Raw genomic sequence first — 25,770 nt, 5'->3', positions numbered from 1 at the left:
AGTTAGGCTCATAGATACAAGTCAAATGTTAAGAAATATAATAAAGATACACCTTAGATTAAAGTGGTGAAGAAAAATATTTGCATAAATAACACTAAAGTTAACTATCAAACTAAAGAGAAATGTAATCAATGTGGATTGTTTTTAGATATTTTGTTTTGTTTTATGAACACCTATCTAATAACACATTCTAATGACTACCTTAATCTGAATGTGTATTTGGTAGTGAATGAAACGAAAACAAAATAATAATAATTAATCAGAGTTTATTTCCCTACACACGTGGCGCGACCTGTTACAGGCACCGTGAAATTTCCATGAGATTGCCTGTTAAACTGTCACTCGCGTCACTGCCCCAGAACTCAAGCTCTCAATCCAAAGCTCCATACTTAGTTTTTCTGGTTGCTGGAGACCCAAAAACCCAAAGCTTTCAAATCTTAACCAACTTTTCCTCCTCTCTCTAACCTTAACAACCCTCCCTTCAATTGCACTCAAGCTTCACCATTTCACAATCCAAACAAACCCACCTGACTCTGTTCACCAACAACATTAACGTCTCACCACAATTTCCATGCTATCAAAAATCAAACACCCCGACTTTCCCAACCACCCATCTACAGCTCCATTCGATTTTCTGCATCAAATCGGCCCAACCCAATAGTTCATCTGTAAAAAAGTTCATTGCTTTACATTGTTGGACAGTCTAATTGACCATGGTGGAGACCATACCACTCGGGCGGTTCCACCACCAAAGGCTGGACTTGAAGCGCTGGTTCCCGACCTTCTTGTCCTCGCACAAAACCCTCTTCACTGTGCTTTGGATCGCGGCATTCGCATCGGTTTTTGTGTGGCAGAGGAATATTGTAGATGGGTTTTCAATATTTAAGCGAGTTCCGGTGAGGGCCATGCCAAAGCTGAGACCTGTGGCTTTCAATTTGACTGATTTTGGGGCAGTGGGTGATGGGGTTACTTTGAACACCGAGGCCTTCGAGAAGGCTGTGTTGGCTATTTCCAAGCTGGGCAAAAAAGGCGGTGGTCAGCTCAATGTGCCTTCTGGGCGCTGGCTCACAGCGCCCTTTAATCTCACCAGTCACATGACTCTCTTTCTTGCTGAAGATGCTGAGATTCTTGGGATTCAGGTTAGCTTTTGTCTTTCTTAATTGTATCTGTATTAGTTTCTGCTTTCTTTTTTTAAAATTGAAAACTTGCCTTGTATTTGCATCTGTTTCGTGTCATTTTCCACTTCACGATATCTATTTTGTCATCTGTGAAATGGGAAATATCAGCTACAAGGACATACAAAGTTCATTGCCTGGAATTTTGGCCTTTTCTATATGATAATCTTTAGAACTTGGCATTTGATAATGGTTAGGGAGGTTTTGTTATCCTTTATTTGTTTTGTCTTATTTGGATTTGTATACAAGTCCTCCTCTGGATTTGGTAGTATAGATTATATAATTAAGCAGTAATGGTGATTAGATCATGTAGTAAGCTTAGGATTTGTCAAATAAGCAACGGTCACATGATGGTGACAGCTATATCCCAGACTAATTTCTTTTAAATTATGTTATGAGCTTTGTAATAGTATGAACCCAATTGGTAACTTTCCTTTGTTCATTTGATTGGCATTGAGTTGGAGATAGCATTCACACATGCTAGATGTGTTCTCGAATATCGGCTTCCTTATCGTATTCTTTTAGATAGCTTTTGTGAAAAGACCCTACAATTATTAATCTTTTTTTTTTTCCTGAAAATGATCCCTGCATATGGGGGTTCTGGACTTTGTTGAAATGTTAACTTATCACTGGAGACTGAGAAACTAGAATACAATTCATGCATACAGTTATAGATGATATGCCTGCTTATCCCATTGCCTTGATCTCTAGAATAGATGAGGTATGTTTATATCCTTAGATGAGAATTTGACTTGAACCAGACTTATGTGGTGCATCACCTGACCATTTAAATACATAAGGCTACTAGGAATCAAGCTTTGGAGCCGTTACACCTTCACCCCAAATACACATACTGGCATCATGTTATGGATTCATTCAAATTAGATCCTTCCATGATTCTCTCTCTCTCTCTCTCTCTCTCTCTCTCTCTCTCTCTCTCTCTCTCACACACACACACACACACACAGACACACACAATTCCTACACATCACTGTAGTTATTCCTGATGATGCATATTCTTTTCCACATGACAGGATGAGAAGTATTGGCCTTTGATGCCTCCATTGCCTTCGTATGGGTATGGGAGAGAGCATCCTGGGCCTCGGTATGGGAGTTTGATTCATGGTCAAAATCTTAAAGATATTGTTATAACAGGTAAGATATTTCATCCTTTCTCCTGTTCAGGTTATATGTTTAGTTCATAGCAATAGTGTTTAGTTGGAACATAAGTAATTGTTTTAAAAGCTAATCTAAGTAGGATCCAATTTGATATTAAACACCAATAAGGTTTCATATGGGTGTTATAGCCTGTAAACATGAATTTAGCATTTGTTGAAATTTGTGAAAATCAAGAAAGATTACATGAGTTGGCCATCTTAGCGGTCAATGATGATTTTCTGTTGAACCTTGTAAATAAAAGGTTGATTAATAGTTTCCCGTTTCATTAACATTATTTAATTTGGTCCCATTTAGATTTTAACCGTAGGTCTTCAGTTGAACCAAGTCGATCCTGACAATTTATATCGCAAAGACAATGAAAGAATTGGCAATGATTTTTATATTAAAAATGGATTGATAAAGCATATTAATCTATTGTGATTGAAATACCAGAGACAGGAAGTGCCTTCATCTCCTTTCTCGTCGTCCACTTGACCATCATGTGTTCTAGGGAAGTTGATGATCCTAATTTTCCATTATATTGCATAGTTTTCAAGCCTAGAAATCTTTCTTGCTGGCAGTCATTTTTGCCATGGATACTTAATCAGAGCATATTGCTACAAGAGTAACATGTTGTGTTTGGTTTTATAACTTGCATACTTTGTATGTAAATCAGAAGGTAGGTGTATCCAGTGCACTCTTATGGACATTATTATGCACGTCTAAGTTGTACACTTCTCTTCTTTCCAAGTGTTCAATTTCTGACTTGTTCTAATTATATTTATGTATTCACTGACCGACAGGGCATAATGGTACCATAAACGGACAGGGTCAAACGTGGTGGAAGAAGTACCGGCAGAAGCTTCTGAACCACACTAGGGGTCCACTTGTACAGATTATGTGGTCAAGCAACATTTTGATCAGTAATATAACTTTGCGTGATTCTCCTTTTTGGACACTTCATCCATATGACTGCAAAAATGTTACTGTTAGGAATGTTACGATTTTGGCTCCCGTAGTTGAAGCTCCAAATACTGATGGAATAGATCCTGGTAAGTGTATCCTACTCAGGGGGTTTTTTCGCCCGACTTTATGTTTGATGTGCTGAGTAATGCTATTCTGGCACTGGTGTTTTTTTTAATGGGTTGCCATTCCCTTTATTTATCTGTTCCAGATGAGCTTATAAATATTTAAATGCACCACTGGACACTAAAAAATATATTGTGTGACACAAAAGACATAAAATGAAAAGTGAACTGTGCAGTTTACACTAGACGTTCAGAAATGCTCCAATTCATAGGCTTCATAGTTTTGTTAACCAACTAAACAGGTTTGATCGATGAACAGGGAGAAGTCAATCGTGTTTTTGAGAGATGATGATTATAAAGGCTTGCCATGCTATTTGGTTTTCTTTGTCTAGATGTTGCATGGGTTGCTTGAGTACGGAAACCAGGCCACTTGGAGCAGAAAGAATTAAACTTAATATATATAATATTATTTCATCGACATCCTACCAACTTGTTAATTGTTAATCCTTTTTTCATGTCTGTGTGTATTAGAGAGAGAGAGAGAAGAATTTTCTTGTATGCCCCTTCACATCTGGCTTAAAGTCTGATGTGATGAAATTGTCTGGGTTCATATATAATTTGAGCTACATTTTGTTGGTTTGCTCTTGTGATTTTAGTGGTATGCTTTATTCTTATTGGTTTATCATCTAATCAATACTGAATAACCTTGATTTTTTGGTAAAAACAGATTCATGTGAGGATATGGTGATTGAGGACTGTTACATAAGCGTGGGGGATGATGGAATTGCAATAAAGAGTGGCTGGGATCAGTACGGAATTTCTTATGGACGGCCATCGAAGAATATACTCATTAGAAATCTTGTTGTTCGCTCTATGGTCAGGTGAATATTATGCTTCTAGCAGGCTTTAATTGCACGTATATTGCCGTCTTGTTCATAAAAAAGACTACTTTGTCATTGTATCCTGGTCCTGGCATCATGTTATCTATCTTTAATCATTAAAATAGAGGGGAGCCATTCAGCTCCAGTGCAGGGTATGTATTTACCCTCGCACACTGGAGTGCGGAGGGCAACAGGTAATGCAGTAGCACTCCCTGCCCTGTAAAATTCCTTGATACCTCTGTCCAGGCATTCTAAGCCCTCTAGCTCTAATTTCTTTTTGCATTTATGAATGTGGTCTTCAATTTGGACTGAAATGCTAACCCAAAAAATACTGAATATAACGAATAATAAAAGAAACAACAAAAAAGAAGAGGTGAAGAGGGTGAGGGGAATTGCTAGTCTATCAAAGCTTCTGAGTGGGAAATGAGGAATGGTCAGTTCATCAGTCTTGAGTAGAACACTGTTAGGCATTCTACCTGTACGGCTCTCGGCCCAGTGCTGGGTGCCATATAGCAGCAACTGCACCAGTAAGGAGAAACTTCATCTTTAGTTGATTGTCAACATGTAGTCAGATATTTCGGACATCTATTAGTTCATTAATGTCCTAATACTGTCAGAGAATAGAGTTACTATTCCTTCACTCCCTTATCTGTATATGTCTTTGTTGTGTCTATCTGGTTGTAACTCAAAGTTACCCTTGGCTGAAATGCAACAGTGCCGGCGTATCAATAGGCAGTGAGATGTCTGGTGGGGTTTCAAATGTCACGGTAGAGAATGTTCTTGTGTGGAGCTCAAGGCGTGCTGTTCGGATCAAGACCGCCCCTGGAAGAGGCGGATATGTGCGTCACATAACCTATCGGAATCTGACATTTGACAATGTTCGAGTTGGAATTGTTATCAAGACAGACTACAACGAGCACCCCGATGAGGGCTATGATCCAAAGGCTCTTCCAGTGCTCAAGGACATAAGCTTCACAAGCGTCCATGGACAGGGAGTTCGTGTGCCCGTTCGTATCCATGGGAGTGAAGAGATTCCAGTGAGAAATGTGACTTTTCGGGATATGTCAGTAGGTCTAACATACAAAAAGAAGCACATTTTTCAATGTGCCTTTGTTCAAGGTCGCGTAATAGGGACCATCTTCCCTGCCCCTTGTGAGAATCTTGACCGGTATGATGAGCAAGGGAAGTTGGTGAAGCACTCTGCATCCCAGAACATGACAGACATAGATTATGATTTTTGACAAGGTGAGAGGTTCTCCATATCAATGGCTCATTTTTTTGGAGGTCAATAACTTCAATGTCTGTATGAAGCATCTTGGGAGGATAAAGATCGATGGAGCAGTTTATGCTGTTTTTACGTTCCTTTTTTTGTGTTTTTTTCTCTCCTATCTTATAGCTTTTTTATTACATGGAGTTGTATATACCAAAAAATTTCAGTTCGTGAAAAAAGGGCATAGTTTGATGTTGTACACTAATCTACTCTACTCACAATTACAAAAGCTTGTGTTTTATACATAAAGACCTCCAATCACTGCACATTCAGAAAGATCAAGAGATCACTCAACCGTTATAAGTTATGTTCCAGAACATGCACTCACTTCGATTGACCAATTCCAAGTCATAGTTGCTTATGTTCGGGCAACTTTCAAAGCCCCTTTTTTTGGTTGCTCATGCAACCCGTCTCTTGTAAATTTCAAAACTATCACAGTTGGGACGATAATGCATATGGGAAACACAATCAATCTTGTGATGCCACCAGGTATATGTGGATCATTTGAGGAAGGGAGTTTTTATGCCACCAGGTATTTGTTTGGTGCGCCTTTGGAAACACAAACAATCTTGTCAGTGCTAGTTATAATGAATAATTTACAGTGCTATATTAAATGTTTTGCATAACAAGAATTGTATTAAAAGGCTCATGTTAGAAACATACAAAATTGTATTATTTAACCCAAATCAGAAACACAAACAAATATCACACTTCACTTGATGTCATAGAACTACATTTTCAAGTAAATTAAACTGAAACTACAAATCAAACGATACTTACCTTTTATCGAAAATATTAGCAGACGCTCGATGCATCCGGTTAAAATGTTGCTACCACAATCTGTATGGAGACAGTTTCTTTCCAACCATAAACTACTCAGGATTCCCTTCATCCTAGTTCCAGCCATTCTTTGTTAAGAAGTAAGAAGATTTGGTGCTTTCATATATTGTACAAGTTAATATCCTTTTTGTCTAATAATGGAGAACATGAAAATCTGATGTACAAGAGCTTCTGCAACCTCGTTTAATCGTTGTATTAATCTATTTTGCAACACTTGGTTTGATTGGTCATCTTGATTTAAAGAACATGCACTCCCTTTCATTGACCAATTCTAAGTTTCTTAGCACAAGATAATGAGAATAATGGTAGAAAAGAAAAGGGAGAGTTTGAATGTGGTCATGCAAATATGTTGGATATATTAATGTAAAACTTGTGCATGAAGTTGCTAGGAAATTCTTTTATTTTTAAATGATAGGGACATGATGGGCTCAGTTGCCTCAATCATGCTATTAGGATATATTATATATATAGAATTAACAAAGGGAAAGCAGGTACGAACAAACCTAAAAACTTGGTTTACTTAAGCAAGTTTTAGACTTAACACTGGTTGCTAATTTAACACATCACTCATTTCTACGAAAAAGGCTCGAACAGCCATAAAGTCTCGACAATGCGCGTGTTAGGGACAGTCATCCACACTCGTGGCTGATTCTCAACTGTCCATATTTTTGAGAAAACTGTACTTTATAACTTTCAATTTTAATACAAAATAAGGGAGATTTGCTTTAAGGCGTCGATGAATGTGAGACCCATTATAAAGTTTTATGTATGACTTACAATCACCCACGCACGCTTTATTTTCCCTCTCTTCTTGACTAATATGAATGTTGTGGATGTCACCTAACTCTTGCGGACCTAATACAAATTCCAATTACTCCATTTTGTACGGAAAACCTTCGTGAGAACAACCCCAAAAAATATAGAATAGGACTGGTCAAGGGGATAGCAAACAGGAATGCCTATAAGTTAATGCATAGAAAACTTGGTGGCTTTTGATGATCCTGTAACGTTAGTATGAGGAGAAAAAAAACAGGTGGCCTATTAATTACAAAGATCAAAACAAATCAACCTTAGAAAAGACACGTGTACTGGTTTGGTGTTATAAGTATGTCTACAGGGCCACCATGGTCCTACATTCATCGTATTATTTCTTCCTATCTTTTATGAGGAATTTCAATTATTCTCACTCGTAATGTTCTTTTATCGAACTTATGTTATATTATTCAATTTCATAAATATAAATTTGACATTCACGTGAATATCAAACTTATCGATATTTGAACCAACGCATATGAAACACGAGTTTCATATGGTCGGATTCTTATGAAAAACAGTAATCATATTCTCTAAGGCTCGATAGCTATGATCTATCCAACAGTGAGCAGTGAGAAGGTCAAAGGAACTACACACGATCTCATTAATTCTTAAGACTCAATTTAAAGCACATCTTTATTTTAAACAATTTTGCATCCAATTGCATGTGAAATGTGAGCTATAGGATTGCTCGCTAGTGCATTGTCTGCACCTCCCCTGATTAAGATATGACCGACCACCAGTCGAAGTCCAAGTTATGGTTCGTATTTTTAGGTCTTCTTTTTCCCCTTGACCTAGTCCTTAGTCTATAATTGGCCATTAGATTGAACCTCTAGGCTCTAGCCCATCGTCCTTTTTGTATGCCCTCACAATTTAACAATATACCCGTGGTCAGCTAATGTCCCCAATATTAAGGTCTAAAATATCGATGGTTTTAGAAATTTTGATAATTAAAAAATTTGGAAATTTGAATGGAAATATCGAAATATCATCAATATTGATAAAAATTAAATAAAAATTACGGGAATTGTAAGAAAAATTTGAAAAAAATTCTTGAAATTTTGGAGGATGTTTATTTAATTGATTATCTATTACTTTATCACAAAAAATTAAAAGAAAATACATTGCATGATGGGTTTAACTGATTTAAATTGATTATATAGCGAGCTGACAAACATTGTGAATGTGAAAATTATGTATTAATTAATAAAAGAATATTAAACACACTATAATTATTTATTTATAATAATTTACTACAATATTTTACATTTTTTACATTGCATAATAAGATACAATGAATAGTCATTCAAATCATTTCATGAATATTTCACCTCCAAACTAGTAAATGTTAATTCCAAAATGTTGTGTTGGACGTAAATACTCTCTCTAATATACACAAAATGAAAAACCAAAAAAACAAGATATCATCAGTGACGTAAAAAGTAGAAGAAGGCCCACAGCAGTAGCATCATATAGATAGATACACCGACATTGATTGACCTATACATTGAAAAATATCAGCTGGTAGTTTGGTAATTTCCGTAAATGCTAAGCCTCCGTTTAAATGAAGAATTGAAAATTACATATAATTTTTAAAATGACAAAATTTAGATTTTTATCATTTTAATTTCTAGCAATTAAAATTTTAGATATTTGAATTTATGTATATCAAATTTAATAAATTGCACTTTATAAATTGTAAAATGAAATATATTTTTGTATAAATTATACTCGAAAATTTAATGCCTCAATTTATATATTTAAGTTGCCAAATAAGATAATTGTAAATTTCTCCATTTTAAATTTTCTGACTTTTCAAGTTACTTCTTGTTCAAAACGGAGGATAGGGCGAAGCACAAGAGCAGACACAAAGATCACGTGGAGGAAATAGAGTTTTGAGTGCCCTAAAATAGATAGAAGTGTCGGTCGCTTCCCCGCCCAAAAGTAGGTAAATAAAATATCCAGGGCTCAAACGTCGCCATCACGAGGAAGATATTCTGCAACCACCGTCCAATCACACTCGGCCACGAGGGCCAGCACGCGGTGTGTGATGCATGTGCGCCCCACCCATCGCTCTCCGCGTTTCCCACACGGGTTTGCCAACTGTTGCTTCATCTTTGTGGTTGTTTGTACAATGACGGGATTATCCTAAACCCGAAAAATCAAATTAATTTAATTTAATTTAATTATATTATATTATATTAAAAATCAAGGAGAATCGAAGCTTTGCTTGGTCTAGCAAACGTTGTATGAATGAAGTATCGAAATAATTAAGAAAGGTATATAGAATCATCTGGTCACTCTTTCTGCCTTTCAACTCAGTGGGAGAACAAATTTTGTAGTCCATCAAATGTTTTTTCTTAAATATTCGTATATGTCTAATTCAATTTCTAATCATGTTGTCACGATAAACCACATAAGCATATCCTTATGTAAGTTGTTGAATTTCTCTTATATATTTCTCAAACGGGGGTTTAGCATAGTGAAAAAGAACATTAACTTACTGATATCTTGTTTTAAATTTGAAAACTTTATGATATCTCGACAATGTGTATGTGAACAAACTTTATAGTATCATAATAGATTCTGTCTTGATTTATTTTAAAATAATTGTATTTGTTAGCATCTTAAAAGTTGTACTAAATTATCATTTCCTTTGTGTTACTAATATATTTGTTTCTATTATATGCTTTATGGCATGCAATAATTTAATATAGTCGCAAGACACAAAGTGTAGACGCTTTTACGAAAAGCACATTGAAATGCTTCTTTAAAAAGCACAAGCACAACCTTAAAAAGCATTCTTGAAAAGAATTTTACATATACTTGTTTTATTTACTCTATAACAAATTCTCATGCTTTATAGCATGCCGGTCCAAAAACCGATACCCTATTACTTTGTTTACACTTTGATACGATATGTTTTAAACGGCAAAGCCAATAGAGCCCAAGAGGAAAGAGGAAAGGTAAAGTGGCAATAACATATATGTGACTCATAAATACTTTATAAAATTTATGAATTAACAACCAGCTTTGTGTTTAATAAAATTCCTTTTTGTTTACATTAAAAAGAGTATCAAGTTGGAATCTTTCTTCCTAAATACCCTATATATATAAAGCAAAAGCAAAGAATTGTGAAACATTCAAAATATAAGAAAATGTCCTTAGTTAAATCAAACATTAAGAATTAAAATTATTAATTAAATTAGGATAATATGATAAATTATTTTTTTTCATATTAAAAAATTAAAATTAAAAACAAAATCAGATAATAAGTTATATTTTTATGAAACATAATTATCCATGTTATCTTTTCTTAATACAAAAAATAAAATAAAAAATAAAACTAATTGACACATGCATGAACATGTACCAAAGGACTGCTAATGATAAAACCCGTATAAAAATAATAATAATAAAACGTTACCAATGCGCATATGACTTTTTCAACATTTATCTAAGAAATTTATCATATTTAATTGAATTAATTTGCATGTATTATTTGGCTAATTAAAATAATATCAGAGAATAGCATTGTCCACATGCCGACTTTTAGTTGGTCGAGGAACGTGGGTTTGCCGGCTTCGCTTTATTATTTTTTTATATTTAAATTATTGGTTTTTTTTTTTCCATTGTATTATAATTAAAAATATATAGTGTTTTTGAATACAAACTGTATTCAGGGAGGAGAGCATCTACAATCATGTTCTCTATTTTTTAGTTAAATTTTAGCTAAAAACATATAAAAGTTATTTTAGAATCTTTCTATAAAATTTAAACTTCAATCATGCTCTCTAGTGTAGGAAGTCATAAATGCTATATCTCTTTTTTGATTAGTCAATCTCTATTATAAAATAAAATAAAAATTAGTTAGCATAAATAAATGTTTGAAATACTCAATAAATAAAGCAGCATTAAATTATAAGGAGCCACTAGGAGTTCATTCTCTCTCTTCAGATTTAAGAGCTCTTAGAGGTCTCCCTATTTTAGAAAATGGATAAGGAACATGGTTAGAGTTGTATTTTTACAATTCCTCCCTAAAATTTATTTAAATAGATAGTTTTAAAAGCCCATTATAAATACTCAGAGTTTCAACTAGAACGTTTACGACCTAATAGGTCCTAGTAATTACCTTCTTTTAATTACTTAAGCTATAAAGTTTTTAAAATATGATTTATGTATTTATATATATAATTCAAAAATTAAAAAGATAAAAGAGCGTGTGGAGCCCACGTCGGTCCTATTGCGTACCTACGGGATGGCACATACGATAAAGGACCAACCACGTACCTGACGCCGTTAACAAGCCCAAAAATAAAATAGTGGGAAAGTGGAGGGCCTGAATGTGCTATACCTTATGAAATTACCAGAATACCCATCAGTGATTTAGATAAAAGTTTTGGCTTCCTTTGGCAAGTGGGGATGGTAGGACCAAGGCTGTGTTGACTATGGACTATTTGAGCAGCTGTATCACATGAGAAACTATATATTATTATTATTATTTTAATCATAATGTAGCACACACGTCAGTCTCACGTATAATAATAATAAACTAAATTAGTATAATAATATTTCTGTTTTTTTTAAAGACGAAAAACAAAACTTATATACTTGTCTGGCATATCAGTTGCATAAGCATGTCATGTGTGCATAACAGGAGTTCAAATTGTCCACTTCTCTCATATACTATTTTTGTTAAATAATACAACTAAAATATTTTTCCACAACTTCACTTAGCTTACCGTCATTTAATCTCGTTCACATCGTCATCTCGCCTACACACATAAAGTGTTCCGAATTTGAATATCGCATATTATACATGCTTCATCTCTACATATTAATTATGTTTTCTTTTTTTTCTTCATCATAAGTTATCCTTATAAGTAGTGGCGGTTTCAGAAATTAAAAACCGTTTGAGCAAAATTTACGTACTAAACTGGACGGTACGAGTGATTTCATTAACAAACTTACATACATAAAAACTTACATTATAATTCACCCCTAATTAAACCCTATAATACTCAATTTTAACAAAATCTCAAATCAAAGCCCTAGAATAATTCATCCCTAATCAAAGCCTCAATTAATTTCAACAAAATCTCTAAACTATAATTCATCCCTAATTAAACCCTAGAATACTCAATTTTAAATTAAAACTATAATTAAAGATATATAGCAAAAGAGAGGAGAAGAATACCTAGCCTGCCCTGTGCACAACACCGCCACTGCTTACTAGCATTGCACGTGTGTGATACAACAAATTTTCATTTACTATTTTTTGAATATAACCTTTTAAACACTCACTGCAACACTCATTGCAAACCATGAGACTCATATGCCAATTAAAAATAAAAAAAAATATGGCAATTAATGCATTATGCATGCATTGCAATAAGTATGGGACCTACAACTCTATTGAATCGCATTATACCTTTCTTTGCCTATATTTTTGAAAAAAAAAAATTCAAATATATACATTTCCATATAATATTAAAAATTGATTGTTTTTAAAGAATGGTTTTTGAGAATATTTCAATGATACAATTTTAAGAAGATAACTACTAATTTGAAGCTATTAAATTGTACCATTGCAAATACAAATACAATTAATTTCAATATATGTCAAAATAATTCAATCAATTCAACTATTGAACAACCATGATAGATGCTCTTAAAACGATAATTTAGGTCTGATTTTATCAATTTGAAACACATCTTAATTTGTTTTCCAGTCTCTTCTATTGGTATCAACCTTATAAGTTACTAAAAAAACAAATAAGAAAAAGAAAAATAGGCAGATATTATATATTATTATTATAAATAAATAAAAAGAACAGAATGACGTGCACGCGAAACAACATGGGGCTAAGAAAAATAAACATGAACATTCTGGTGGGGAAGAAAATAATATAATAAAATAGGCGGGAGGTGATACTGTAAATAAGTTGAAAATGCAGGGGTAACGTTGAAGTTGGCAGATGGGAACGCAAACTTGGACGTTACCAAGCGATGCAAAGAACACGTGTTTGAAACCTGAAACCGACGGGTGGTAAGGCCCACCGGGACAAATTTTTTTAAAAATAAACATCACGTAGACCTCGGAAGGTGAGAGGAACCCGCCTTTTAAAAACACCCATATATTCCTCGTGCTTTAACTCAAACCCCAATAATAATTAAAAACCAATAAATAAACAACTAATATTTTATTAAATTAATAAGCAGAGATAAGCCTCTCTCTCTCTCTCTCTCTCTCTCTCTCTCTCAGAGGAAGATGTAGATAAAGCCATAAGGGGTAGAGAGAGAGGAGAGAGGGCTATAAGTCTTCTCTCAGTACATGAAGAAAAGAGTATAAAGAGAGCTTGTTTCAGCGCCAAGACTGATACTGCCATATTTGTCTGTCTTTATTTTTATATTTTTGCGTCTAGAAAAGGGTAAAAAAATTGGATTTTGAGTTGTGGGTTGTGTGATTGTGAATTGGGTCGGCGAGAATGTCGAGTTCATCGGAGACTCTGGAGGTTTCAGGGCAAAGAGGGTTGAGGATGGCGGAGAAGCCATCGAGCTTCACTCAGACTTGTAGCATGCTCTGCCAGTACCTCAAAGAGAAGGGCAGCTTTGGAGATCTGAGCCTTGACATGGCATGCAACATGCAACAATCCAACGGTAAGCACTTATTTTAGCTAGTCTTAATTCATGGGAGCTTATGCATCTGTGTTTGTTTGTTTGGTTGCTGAGAAAAGCAGAGGAAGAAAATGAATTTCATTTTTTAATCTTATCTCATGCGTGCATATATATATGTTTATTCATTTATTTTTCATATGATGGAAGTTGAATTTTGATTTCGATCTTTATATCGATGTTTTTATTTCCCTTTTTTCCTTCTTTGTTCATTTAATTTTGTAAAGTTCTTTCTTATTTTTGTTGTTGAATTGGTTGTTGTTTTTGGAGATCCACGAAAATCTCGATTGAAATTGATTGATTCCGTTTAAATGGTTCAAGGATAGAAGAACGTGTCCTTTGTTTCCTCCCCAGAATAAGCGTTTTTATCTTCACACTTGTTATGTATCTCGGATTGTGTCGGAGACTTAAATTTGTATTTCTAGTAGCTGCCCACCAAAGGATTTTAGAATTTTTTTTATTTAGTTCCTAAAATAGTATGTGATTCATTGAGCTGATGCTGCTACAGGGACAGGGACACCTGAGATGTTTCATCAGAAAGCCCCACCCGTGAATTTCTTTCCATTTATGGAAAACTCAAGGAACCTGCCAGCAACTCCTGGAGACTTTAAATCCATGGATTTGTTCCCTCAACAAGCTGGTTTTGGTTCCTCAGTTCCCAGAGGAGATGTTCCCAAGATGGCTGATTCTAGGTATGCCCAGATCCAGTTTCTGTAAATTTAAAGACATTGTTGGGTTCCCATAGCTAATACTTTGTCAGATTTTGGAAAGTGGGAATGGTATTTCTGGAAAATTTTTGCAGCAAATGATTTTGTTCAGTTTTTTTCACATGAACAAGTAGGAAGTTATATATGTCTCAGTATGTTATATGTGATGTGTTTCTTTAGCTCATTATGGCTTGTTTATCATGTGTCAGTGTGAAGAAATCTGTCCCAGGAGAGCCTCAAAAGGCACAAATGACCATCTTCTATGGCGGACAAGTAATCGTGTTTGATGATTTTCCAGCAGACAAGGCAAAGGAAGTTATGCTCTTAGCAAGCAAGGAAAGTTCCCACAGCCAAGCCGCTCAGGCTTCTATTCCGGCCAAGAGTAACAATGTGTTTGCCTCTCATTTGGGCAAGAATCCAATGAATTCCAGCAGTTCAGTTCCTCCAAGTGCTAACATGTTTCCCAAGTTTGGCAATCAAGTCATTCAGGAGGCCCCTAAGCCATCGCCTCAACCCATTGTTTGTGGTAATTTTCTTTTTCTGTGATCCCTGTGTCTCCATATCAAGAAGTGCAAAAAAAAAATAAAAACATGCTTCTGATTAATGTTTTCCTTTTCGATTTGCAGATCTACCGATTGCAAGGAAAGCTTCACTTCACCGATTCCTGGAGAAGAGAAAGGATAGGTAGGCATCAGAAACAAATACAAGAATTTTTTATCTTCCATCGTATCAAAATTACAAATCCATTAATCTCATTAGTGAATTACCAGTTTGTTTTATCATATTGAGATTGTTGCTCTCTACCAGAAGTGTGTAGGATAAATCTTTAGCAGTCAAAATCAATATACCTTTGCGCAACCTGTTTGCTATAGATTACAGTAATAGATTCTTATGGTCCAACTGATTGATCTTCTTTGCAATTTTTCTATTTACAGGATCAACAACAAAGCACCATACCAAACAAGCAGCCCTGCAGCCGGCCCGGCAAAGCCAGCTGAAGGAAAGTCATGGTTAGGCTTGGCTGCTCAACCAACCCAATGATATGAGCGCCAATACATATATATATATATGCATCCTTTAGGCTTATATTATAGTTCCAGGTCTGCTATCTTTTCACATTTGGTGGGCTAAGCCAAGAATATCATGTAGCTCTATTTTTGTTTAATTGTAAGGCTTGGCTCAACTGAGCGGATGCCATAGAATGTGTTGTACTAACTGTTGATTGATCTTTAGCTGCTGTTATTGTAATTAAGCTTTGAAGAAAAGGAATTCAATTAATGATAATCTTGAATTTATAATTAAGTCATGTCACCTCTTGTTTTTCTCTCTTGGTGGATGCAAGTTGCAAGTTGCAGCCATCATCTCCTATCCGATAAAAAAGCATGCTTTCCTTTAAGCACGTTCAACAATTATTTATTATATTATGTGGTCCGCAAAATCCTATCTTTTTCTTTTCCTCGGTAGAAATTTATGTGTGGCCCCTTTTCTTGTTGTGGGTTTGTTGTCCGACCAAATAAAGAACAGCGTGTAGCTTGTAAAAATGGGAAGTTATTTTTATCTCCATCTTTAACAAATGCAATATCCATGAAAGTTGTTGATGATATAAAAGTTCTCATCAAAGATGCACTTTGACTTCTTGAAAAAGCATTGACCAACTACCTCAACTAACCACTTCTATCTTCTTTGATGCCATTTTCACTAGATTTATGCTCCCCCAATATGCTTAAAGTTTCAGATGCAAGTTCAGAACCCTCACAAGAACAACGATCTTTCATTAGAAATTAACGGCAGAAAGTAACTTTAAGGACCAGTAGTATAAAAAATAATAATTTCGCAAACCTCATTACCATTTATGATAAAAAAAACCTTAGAATAATAATGGGTTTTGCTCAGCTTATGCATACAACTTGCGCACAACCAGTTTCTGTGACGGCTAAAGCTCCAAAACAAAGACAGACAGTGAGGCCAAAATATTTTTGGGTTTTTCTGATATCTTCTACTTAAAAGCACAGCGGATTCAAACTCGTACAAGGAAAAATGGCCTGATTTGTTTTCTTCTTTTTGGGCAGAAGAAAATCTAATGGTGGCTTCTTTGGCCTCTATCTATTCAACTTTCAAGACAAGTCAATACCAACCAATGGAAACAAAAGGTATGCAGTATAAATTAATAATGGCAGACACATGCTTCACAAGGCTCATGCACAAGGCACAACTAGTATATAAATTAGTTTAGTAGGAAATATTAGGTCTACATTAGTCTATATTAGCCACAAAAAATATTATAACACGTATTTTATTTATTAACACTAGACTCTAAAATACGAAAAGATCGACAATTTATAGTAAAACACGTAATTAAGTAACTTCATATATATTAATATATATATAAATAAACTATCTATATTATAACACGTAAATAAATATAGTTTAGACCCGAATATTTTCGGGTGCCTTGTATTGGTTATGGCGAGCACTAAGCATCTTTTTACACCAAGCAAAGTTTGTAAACCAATGGTTTCATATGGTCACGTTGTTCACGTCCATTCCTTGTTCCATTATTAATTTCTTGCAAGTGCATGAGTGGAGAGATATATCTTAGGTATTGCCAAATTTAATTAATTGGGCATCACATGCTATGTTGAAGGTGGTGGGCAGGTGGGGTCGCCTCTCTTTTGACCCTTTCTTTTCTTTTGAAAACAAAAATTATGGTGATTGATTCTGTGAAATGCATATGTTTCAAGCGTTTGCTTTACCCATTTTGCCACTTGGCATTTGTATACGGGGTGCCTTTGGCAACTGGGTTCCCTCCTTTGCTCATGCTTATGGGGCACCCAATTCTCAGCCCAATAACTAGTTGGGTAGTCTTGGGTTTGGATAATTTTCTGCTTTGGCCCTAAAAAAAACCTCAATTTTAGGATTTAAAATATCATTATTTTAATACGAAGCCGACCATACTAGTGTAGTGGTAAGGAGTTTTGTCTCCACTCAACTAATCCTCGGTTCGAGACCTGGCATTGTAAATCATTGTAAAATGTGTGTGAGTTTGCATCCCCTTCCCCTCCCTAACTAACTTATGGTGTATATATTTGTAATTTGCACTGCATAACCAAACTCTCTTCGCTCATATATTGGCTTTGCTTATGGGCTCAAGTGAGATGCTCTAAATTATAATGGTATGAAATGGATTTCAAAGAGAGTTGGCTCTGGAACGATTGGTTTGCTGAGTTTCAAAGCCTGATATATGGTGCTGATGTGAAAAAAAAAAAGGGCATGGCCATTGGGCCATTGCAAAAGCAACAAAACAAAAGTTCACTGATGAGGGCTTGATTTGTCGTCCATTCTATGAACCCAACGCTTTGGCCCAATTGAACTCAGATCATGGAGTGTTAAATTCTAAAAAGATAATTTTAAAACTTTCAATATAAAAAGGAATATGATTTCTTCCTTATTGTAAAAAAGAAACTAGTTATTTAATTTAATTGGAAGTAAAATGAGTTCCTATTTTGATTTAACATGGCTTCAATATTTATTTATTTTTTGTACAAAGCGATAATCTATAAAGAGAGAATTTTATATATATATACATAATTATGATACCGTGATTTATTTCTTTATTCTTTTAAGTAAATAAATCATAACATGTTCTGATTTTAAATAAATCATCAATTTCTAGTCCCAAATACGGATTTTCAATTTACAAGTTTGTATTAGGATATGATGCTTGATAAATAAAATTAAAAATTAACAACAACAATAACAAAATTCCAGTTAAGGGTGTATATCAATTTGAAATCAATTAATTTTTATGAATCTAATCCAATTCAATTTTTTTTATTAGATTTAAGATTTTACAATCTGATCAAATGTGTTCGGATGTCAGGATCCAATTCAATGTACATTGAATAGGATTGGATTGGATGTCGATTTTTTTGAAAACATAATAATCGCAAAGATAATCGTATAGAATTCAATCAAATAGAAAATACCATTAAGTATGTTCTAAATAGACAAATAAATTTTAGAAAACAACATTACAACATGAAGTTCAACATTTAAAGTTCAAGTTACATTCATTCCTTTATAAAATAAAAATTAAAAAAAAGAAGCTAAAATCAACATAAAACTTAGAAATCTATATTTTTTTATGCTATATTAATATTTTTTTTAAAAAGAATATCAACAAAATTGTGTTAGTGTATTAGTGTAACTTTGTAAGTGTAATGTGAAAGGTGGTTTATATTTGAATACTAGAAAAGACAAATATTTGCATTTATTTTTAAAAGGTTAGATTAGTTCGGTTTGAATTGAATTTTAAACTCTAAATTCACTAACCAAACCAATCCAATCGATTTTTCAATTTTTTTAATTCAATCCAATCTGCCAATATTATTGAAACCAATAAAATTAGATTGAATTAAATTGAATTAATCGGTTTTGATGAATTAAATTGGATCTTGTACAACCTACTAGCAATGGTTTCGATAACAGCTGATACTCACTCGCCCAACTTATTTTAATTTTAATTTTTTTTTGAACAAAATTGAAGTTAAGAAATTCGAATATAAAAATCAGCAGATATAATAAAGGCGCACACTTCCTTTACTCATTCTCATTTTCTCAATCAATTCCCATCTTTTTGCTTTTTCCTTCTCATCTTTCCCTCCTCTTCGAGAGGGTTTTTATTTTTTTTATTTTTCCTTTTTTTTTGGTTTTTCAATTTCGTTTTTTTTCATCTTCTTCCTCTCTTTTTCCCTGATTTTTTTTTAAAAAAAATAAAAAAAATTCATCTTCGTCTTCGTGTGTCCCTGAAACCCTAACCCTAAAATTCCACAGCTGGTTATATAAAATCTCGGATTCTCCTGTGTCTCTTTGTGTTGTGTGAAGAAGAGGATGCAACAGCAGAGGCTCAAACAACAGCAAGCCATGATGCAGCAGTCGCTGTACCAACACCCTGCCATCTTAGCCGCTCCTCAGGTTATTATTTTCCCATTCTCTCTCTGTTTGAATAATTTTGTAGTTTAATTCTCGTCTACATGTCCATTTATTTTGTTGGAAATTTTTTATAGGTCAAAATTGATTTTTGATTTTAGTTAAACTGCAAAAATTTGACAAAATGTTGGTTTATTTCCATTGTTAATATGTATTCGCGGGCATTTTTTGGTTGATCTGCGTATGATTTTCTTTTACGGTGATCCTAAGGATTGAATTTTTGGCAGAAATTTTGTAATTTTTTGGGGGTTCTGCTACTGCTGGAATTATATAAATTATTCCGCAGCTTATTTATCTTGTTGAAAGTGTTCGTGTTATGTTGTCTTCTTTTTGGGTATTTTTTTTTATTATCCATGGAGGAATCACATTGTTATACGTATAATATGACAAGCTCTACTGTTTGGAAACTTGTAGTTTGTCCTGCTTGTTATTGTTTCCTTGTTTTTATTAATCCATTATTCAACGAGGGAATGTAAAGTTTGCATAATGAACAGAAGGAACAAGATCAGTTTTGGTTTGATTACCATTCACCCTTAAGCAAAAACCTTAGTTACTATTACATATAATGGTTTTATGTGCTTCATCCTATTTAAAAAAAATAACAGGGTTGGCTTTTTTATGCTTTGGATATGTATTAAAGCTTATGTTAAGTCTCGGGAGAACTTGAAGATGAAGGGGATTGTTATTATATCAATAGGTTTCCATCTTGTAGATTTATTCAATTGAAGACTGGTCTTCATTTTTCTGTTTCAACCATTTTGTTTGCATATGCATCTCGTTAAGTTTTTGTGAGGAGTGCAAATTCATTACTCTAGGTTTTGTTCTTCTTTTTTGCTTGTTTTTTTTACATTTTTATTTTGCAGATAGAGCCTATCTTGAGTGGAAATCTGCCTCCTGGGTTTGATTCAAGTACATGCCGCAGTGTGTGAGTGTTGTATAGATATTTTCCTTTTTTCCTTTTTTGTTTATTTTATTTTCACATCTAGGTTTCTTTGAACTGACTGAAAATAATTGTTTTCTTGCATGCATATTTAGTTCTTGCATGCAAGTTTAGTTCATAAATATGCACTGAGTCCTTGTATGTTTTGACACATCTATCATGTAGGCAGACTACATTTCTCAATCATGCTATTGAATTGTATGATATAATGTTTTAATTCATGGGAAATGCAGGTATGTTGGAAATATTCACCCACAGGTTACTGAACCCCTTCTTCAAGAAGTTTTCTCTAGTACTGGTCCGCTTGAAGGATGCAAGCTCATAAGAAAAGATAAGGTGGAGTTTATTTTTGCCTATTTTGTTTGCCTTTCATTTGATGGGGAGGTTAGGACAGATGATAGAACATCTTAGTGCCACCAAAGATTCCATCTGTTTGTTGTGTTAAGCCCCATAGCCCTCACTCGAATTTATTTGGATTTTATTTTAGGACAAGCTGTAGCTTCATATGATTAAATTCTGATAAAGATTTTGGTAATTTGTATTAGTGATCTATTAGATGTTCCTTGGTCAACTTTCTACTTACATGTTAGCTCCATTGTCTTCTCTATGCAGTCATCCTATGGATTTGTTGACTACTTTGATCGTAGGTCAGCTGCTTATGCTATTGTGACTCTCAATGGCAGGCATCTGTAAGTATAAATCTTAACAGAATCATGGTTGGCTCTCTTTTTGGGGAATCCTTTGTCTCAATATGCTTCTTATTCAGGTTTGGGCAGCCGATCAAAGTTAATTGGGCATATGCAAGTAGTCAGAGGGAGGATACATCAGGTTTGTGTATGCATTAGTTTTCAGGGAGTGATGTGTTACTTTCAAATCTTTAATTTCTTATGCTATGTTATTTTGGCATGCAGGTCACTTTAATATTTTCGTTGGTGATCTTAGCCCTGAGGTTACCGATGCTACACTCTTTGCATGCTTTTCTGTTTATTCAAGTTGTTCGTAAGTTCCATTTCCTTGCTTTTGTCTCCAACAATTCTTGTTTTCCGTTATTCTATTGATATCTTTTGGTTTATTGGGATTTTTTAAAACAGACTCACCTGTTTTAACTTTAATACAATTTGACCTGATTTCTATCACAGAGATGCTAGGGTTATGTGGGATCAGAAAACTGGGCGTTCAAGGGGTTTTGGGTTTGTTTCTTTCAGAAGTCAGCAGGTACTAGAATTCTTAAGAATTCCTTTTTATAATTTTCTTTTTATTTTCCTTCTTGCTGGTTGGGGCATTACATGATTGTGTCATTTGTTTGTTCTTTGGTTCAGGATGCCCAAAGTGCGATAAATGACTTAAATGGTAAGACAGTGTCCATTGTTTATTTCCTTATACGTGTTGCTTAGATTTTTGTTAATTTTGGAGCAGTGCTGGATCTCTTGTAGCTGTTGGTTTGTTAACTCTCTAACTTTTAAGTTGATATCTCAGGAAAATGGCTTGGAAGTAGACAAATTCGGTGTAATTGGGCCACAAAAGGTGCCACTTCCAATGATGACAAGCAGAGTTCTGATTCTAAAAGTGTTGTAGAGCTGACAAATGGAACATCAGGTGAGCTACCCCATTATTGATGAAACAAGTTTTTTATAGTTGTCTACGTAGTTAGTGGAAGTAAAATTGTTTCTGTCAAGTTGTCAACTTTTTTTTTTTCTTCATTGTTTGTATCGTTTATTTGGATGGTTGGTGTAGCTCTTGTGATTGTTGTTGAATTGTTGTTAGAAATCTATGGATGATGATGCTTGATATATGATCCTCACTGTCCTCTCTTTTTGCCATATTTGTATTCTTATCACGTTGAGCTTGCAATTTTTGTGCTTTTCCCTTGCAGAAGACGGTCAGGAGAAGCCTAATGAAGATGCTCCAGAGAACAATCCTCAGTATACTACAGTTTATGTGGGCAATCTGGCTCCAGAGGCAAGGATTTTTATTTATTTTTAAACTCATACATTAATATGTTTGGTCATTTGTCAATCTTACTGTGTAGCTGGTTCAGTGTTGAAACCAGCAAACAAACCAATTCTATAACGTCATAGATTAATTGGGTGTAGTGGTAAGATTTGTGGGCAATCAGCTCTGGTGAGCCTGGAACTCCTAAGTGGGCATAACAAATAATTGTATAAAATTTGTCAAATTTGCACAAGAAACAAAGAAAAATGTTTTAAATATTATGTACTATTAATCTGCAGGTTACTTCAGTTGACCTCCATCGTCATTTCCATTCCCTTGGTGCTGGAACTATTGAAGATGTCCGTGTGCAACGAGATAAAGGTTTTGGGTTTGTGAGATTCAGTACACATTCTGAAGCCGCTGTAGCTATCCAGTTGGGGAATGCTAGGTTTCTCTGTGGAAAACCAATTAAGGTATGCTATTGGTGAAGATTACAATTTAGTATAATCAACAACAATTGACTAAAAGAAGAAGCCATGTTGAAAAACTAAATATATACACCCAAAAATTTGTTTGTGACATTTATATTTTCTAATGATGATGTTGTCAAATGATCCTTGGCTTGATCATCCTATATTTTTCCTTTTTGGTTACAGTGTTCATGGGGTAGCAAGCCTACTCCACCAGGAACAAGCTCTACCCCCCTTCCGCCGCCAGCTGCAGCTCAAATGCCAGGTTTCTCGGCCGCTGATCTTGCTGCCTATGAAAGACAAATGGCACTGAGCAAAATGGGTGGTGCACAAGCCCTCATGCTGCCGCAGGGTCAGCATGCTCTGAAGGCAGCCATGGGAATGGGTGCCGGAGCTAGTCAGGCGATATACGACGGCGGCTTCCAGAATGTAGCAACAACCCAGCAACTCATGTACTACCAGTAATGATCAGTTAGAAGACCCCCATTATACCTCAGCACTGAGGAATAAGTACTTGAGAAAACTTGTAGGATATGTAACCGTTTTTCAGTTTCCTTATTTATCTTTTTTTTCGGGGTTAGTTTTTCATTGGTTAGATTGGCGTATCTCTTATCACTTATACCTGATCTATGTATGGACACTGTGTTTTTCTATTTTTTACTTCTGGGGGTTTATGATCCGACTCAGATAAAGCATAATCTTATTTGCAGCTTTATGACCTAACGACCGATTATATTTAAAGCTTGTTTTTCGATCTCCCCCGGCATTTTCTAGCAGTGCATTTTTGCCCATGGGTTGTCAACCATTTCCATCACCAGTAAAATGGTCCCAATGGACGACAGTGTCTTGATAGTTTCAAGAGCTCCGGTTGGCAGGACCACAAGATTTTTAGGATATGGGTGCTCTCTGTAGCTGGACAGTTCATTTTCGGGGGTCACTGTCTAATTTAGGTTAAAGTCTTCAATGGGGTCCACTCTGTCCGAGTGATGAGAAAGCTTTAAATGCTCTTTTCAATCCATTCCATTATGTATTGTACAAAGCACTATTTTGTAGAATCATTCCATTACTGTACTAAGCACTAAGCAGCACATTTGACAAAAAGATTCGTACCCCGCGTCCTCTGTTTAGAGATTACCAGATTTTGATCGTCACAAATTTAACAGAGCCTCTCAACACTTTCTTTGTCGAATCACATCGCAATGATGTTTCTGGTCACCGCTTAAACGTAAACTTTAGAGACAGTCGTCTACAAACTCGAATGGATTAGAAATACGTTAACAAAAGGACATCTAAATTGACTTAAGATTATAGTTCAAACGGCACAACCCGCTGCAAATTACTAGAATGAGATTATTATCTCAATGTTATTCTGGGCTAGTATCTAATTACACTGGCATAAATCTTACATGAAACACTAAATCAGAAGCCGACCCTCCCTTCCAAGTGTAACTGAAATCTAAGTATAGAATTGTTCTTTATTCTTAAAAAATGTTCCTGTTGTCATCACAGAATACAAAGGTCGATCGATTCCAACTTATAGCCAAAATTTTCCTTTTTTTTTCTTTTCTTACTTTTTTGGTTCTTAGGTAAACAAAAAGCTGATAGTTCTCATCTATATGTATTTAGTGTGAAGCCGCCTATGTACTGACAGTGCTAAATCACAAGAATCCCAGTTGAGAAGATCTGATCTCTTGAACAAGATGACCCTGAAACTTCTACCGATCTTAAAGCTTCTGATCTGCATCGTTCTTTGCTCTCATCCATCATCATCTGCGTTGCTCTGCATTCTGTGCTACAAAACGCACTCTCTCCTCTGTAAACCACACAGAAAAGAAAACATATATTAATCACAAAACCCAACATCAACTTCAACATGACGGGTTGAACCAAACATTTGCAATGAAACATAAACAAGAAAAAGTAATTGTGGTTTTACCTGTACATGTATATGTCTTTGCCGTGGAGGTTTTTCTTGCACAAATGGCATGAACTGAGAAAATCCGAGGTGGGAAAAACAGAAGCAAGATTGTTATCATTACATGTCTGCAAATCATCCTCTACACGATGGTGCATGGAACTGGTTTTGCAGTCACCTCCATCATAGTAAACCCTAGTGAAAGACTTGTTGCGTCCACGCTGAGTCACATAAGTATAATTCTCCAAGCTATCTTCCTCAAACTCCGGGAGACCCCTGGTTGAAAACCCATCACAGTTTTGAGCAGAGCTTACAGGAATTGGCTCTGATTGGTTCAGGTTTTGACCACAAACCGCATACTTGGCCAAAATCTCACGTCCATTATGGCTCGACTTTTCCAAGGCAGCAACTATGCCCAACCCAACACCACCAAGATCATAATTCTTCAACCCTCTGGGGCTAGAAGATTGCATCTTGAGGTCTAATGGACTTCTTGGGCTTGTCGTGCCCATGTCGAAGAAAAACCCGGCACGGTTGCCGGAAACTAGCAATTCCGACAGCTTCCCGATCATTGGAAATGGCCTCTTGCCAAACTTCAACATAAAAATGAACTTGAAGCGGTTTGGAAATTATCTCCTCAAGCTATTTTGCACAAAATGTGTGTTTTAGGGTCTTCAGTATTTGAAGGAGGAGTGGGTAGGACTCAGCCCATGGTTTGGTTTGGAATTATATGGGTGATGATTGTTTTTCAAACGCCCATGAAATCATTGAGTTGCTTTACCTTTTTTTTTTCTTCTTTTTTTTCTTTTTTTAATAAAATAAAAATAATTTTAAATTTATTATAAAACTGATTCCAATAAAGGTCACTTGTCAATAGGCCAATTTTTTTAGAAAATGTCCTTTTCCAATTATTGGGGCCACATGCTTAGGGGTGTGGCCCACCATAAGATTCCTTGGGCATTTTCACCGTTGGACTC

At 35.1% G+C, this 25,770-nt stretch overlaps 4 protein-coding genes across 5 annotated transcripts; 3 read left to right on the top strand and 1 right to left on the bottom strand.

The window, feature by feature from the left end:
• LOC18769491 (probable polygalacturonase) lies at window positions 343-5,741 on the top strand. Its single transcript, XM_007203812.2, has 5 exons — window positions 343-1,139; window positions 2,210-2,330; window positions 3,137-3,385; window positions 4,089-4,242; window positions 4,958-5,741. Exons 1-5 carry the CDS (start codon window positions 714-716, stop codon window positions 5,481-5,483), a joined length of 1,476 nt encoding a protein of 491 aa, XP_007203874.1. The 5' UTR covers window positions 343-713; the 3' UTR covers window positions 5,484-5,741.
• LOC18769244 (protein TIFY 10A) lies at window positions 13,324-15,853 on the top strand. The gene is made up of 5 exons (XM_007202363.2): window positions 13,324-13,825; window positions 14,349-14,532; window positions 14,757-15,073; window positions 15,174-15,231; window positions 15,483-15,853. The coding sequence occupies exons 1-5, from the start codon at window positions 13,654-13,656 to the stop codon at window positions 15,586-15,588; spliced, it is 837 nt and encodes a 278-aa protein (XP_007202425.1). The 5' UTR covers window positions 13,324-13,653; the 3' UTR covers window positions 15,589-15,853.
• LOC18769549 (oligouridylate-binding protein 1) lies at window positions 19,136-23,622 on the top strand. 2 transcript variants are annotated; one of them, XM_020567877.1, is made up of 12 exons: window positions 19,136-19,521; window positions 20,400-20,461; window positions 20,710-20,812; window positions 21,089-21,165; window positions 21,243-21,304; window positions 21,388-21,475; window positions 21,616-21,691; window positions 21,796-21,826; window positions 21,953-22,072; window positions 22,353-22,435; window positions 22,708-22,881; window positions 23,065-23,622. In XM_020567877.1, exons 1-12 carry the CDS (start codon window positions 19,438-19,440, stop codon window positions 23,341-23,343), a joined length of 1,239 nt encoding a protein of 412 aa, XP_020423466.1. In that variant the 5' UTR covers window positions 19,136-19,437; the 3' UTR covers window positions 23,344-23,622. The 2 variants fall into 2 exon arrangements, with proteins under 2 accessions (XP_020423466.1, XP_007202165.1); XM_007202103.2 differs by having other exon boundaries at window positions 19,138-19,521; window positions 22,350-22,435.
• LOC18771060 lies at window positions 24,189-25,521 on the bottom strand. The gene is made up of 2 exons (XM_007202423.2): window positions 24,815-25,521; window positions 24,189-24,691 (listed from the first exon to the last, which is right to left on the bottom strand). The coding sequence occupies exons 1-2, from the start codon at window positions 25,393-25,395 to the stop codon at window positions 24,532-24,534; spliced, it is 741 nt and encodes a 246-aa protein (XP_007202485.1). The 5' UTR covers window positions 25,396-25,521; the 3' UTR covers window positions 24,189-24,531.

Source organism: Prunus persica, chromosome G7, assembly GCF_000346465.2.
Source record: "Prunus persica cultivar Lovell chromosome G7, Prunus_persica_NCBIv2, whole genome shotgun sequence".
Taxonomy (NCBI): domain Eukaryota; kingdom Viridiplantae; phylum Streptophyta; class Magnoliopsida; order Rosales; family Rosaceae; genus Prunus; species Prunus persica.
Note: the sequence above shows the minus strand (reverse complement) of the source record. Positions and strands in the feature narration are given on the sequence as shown.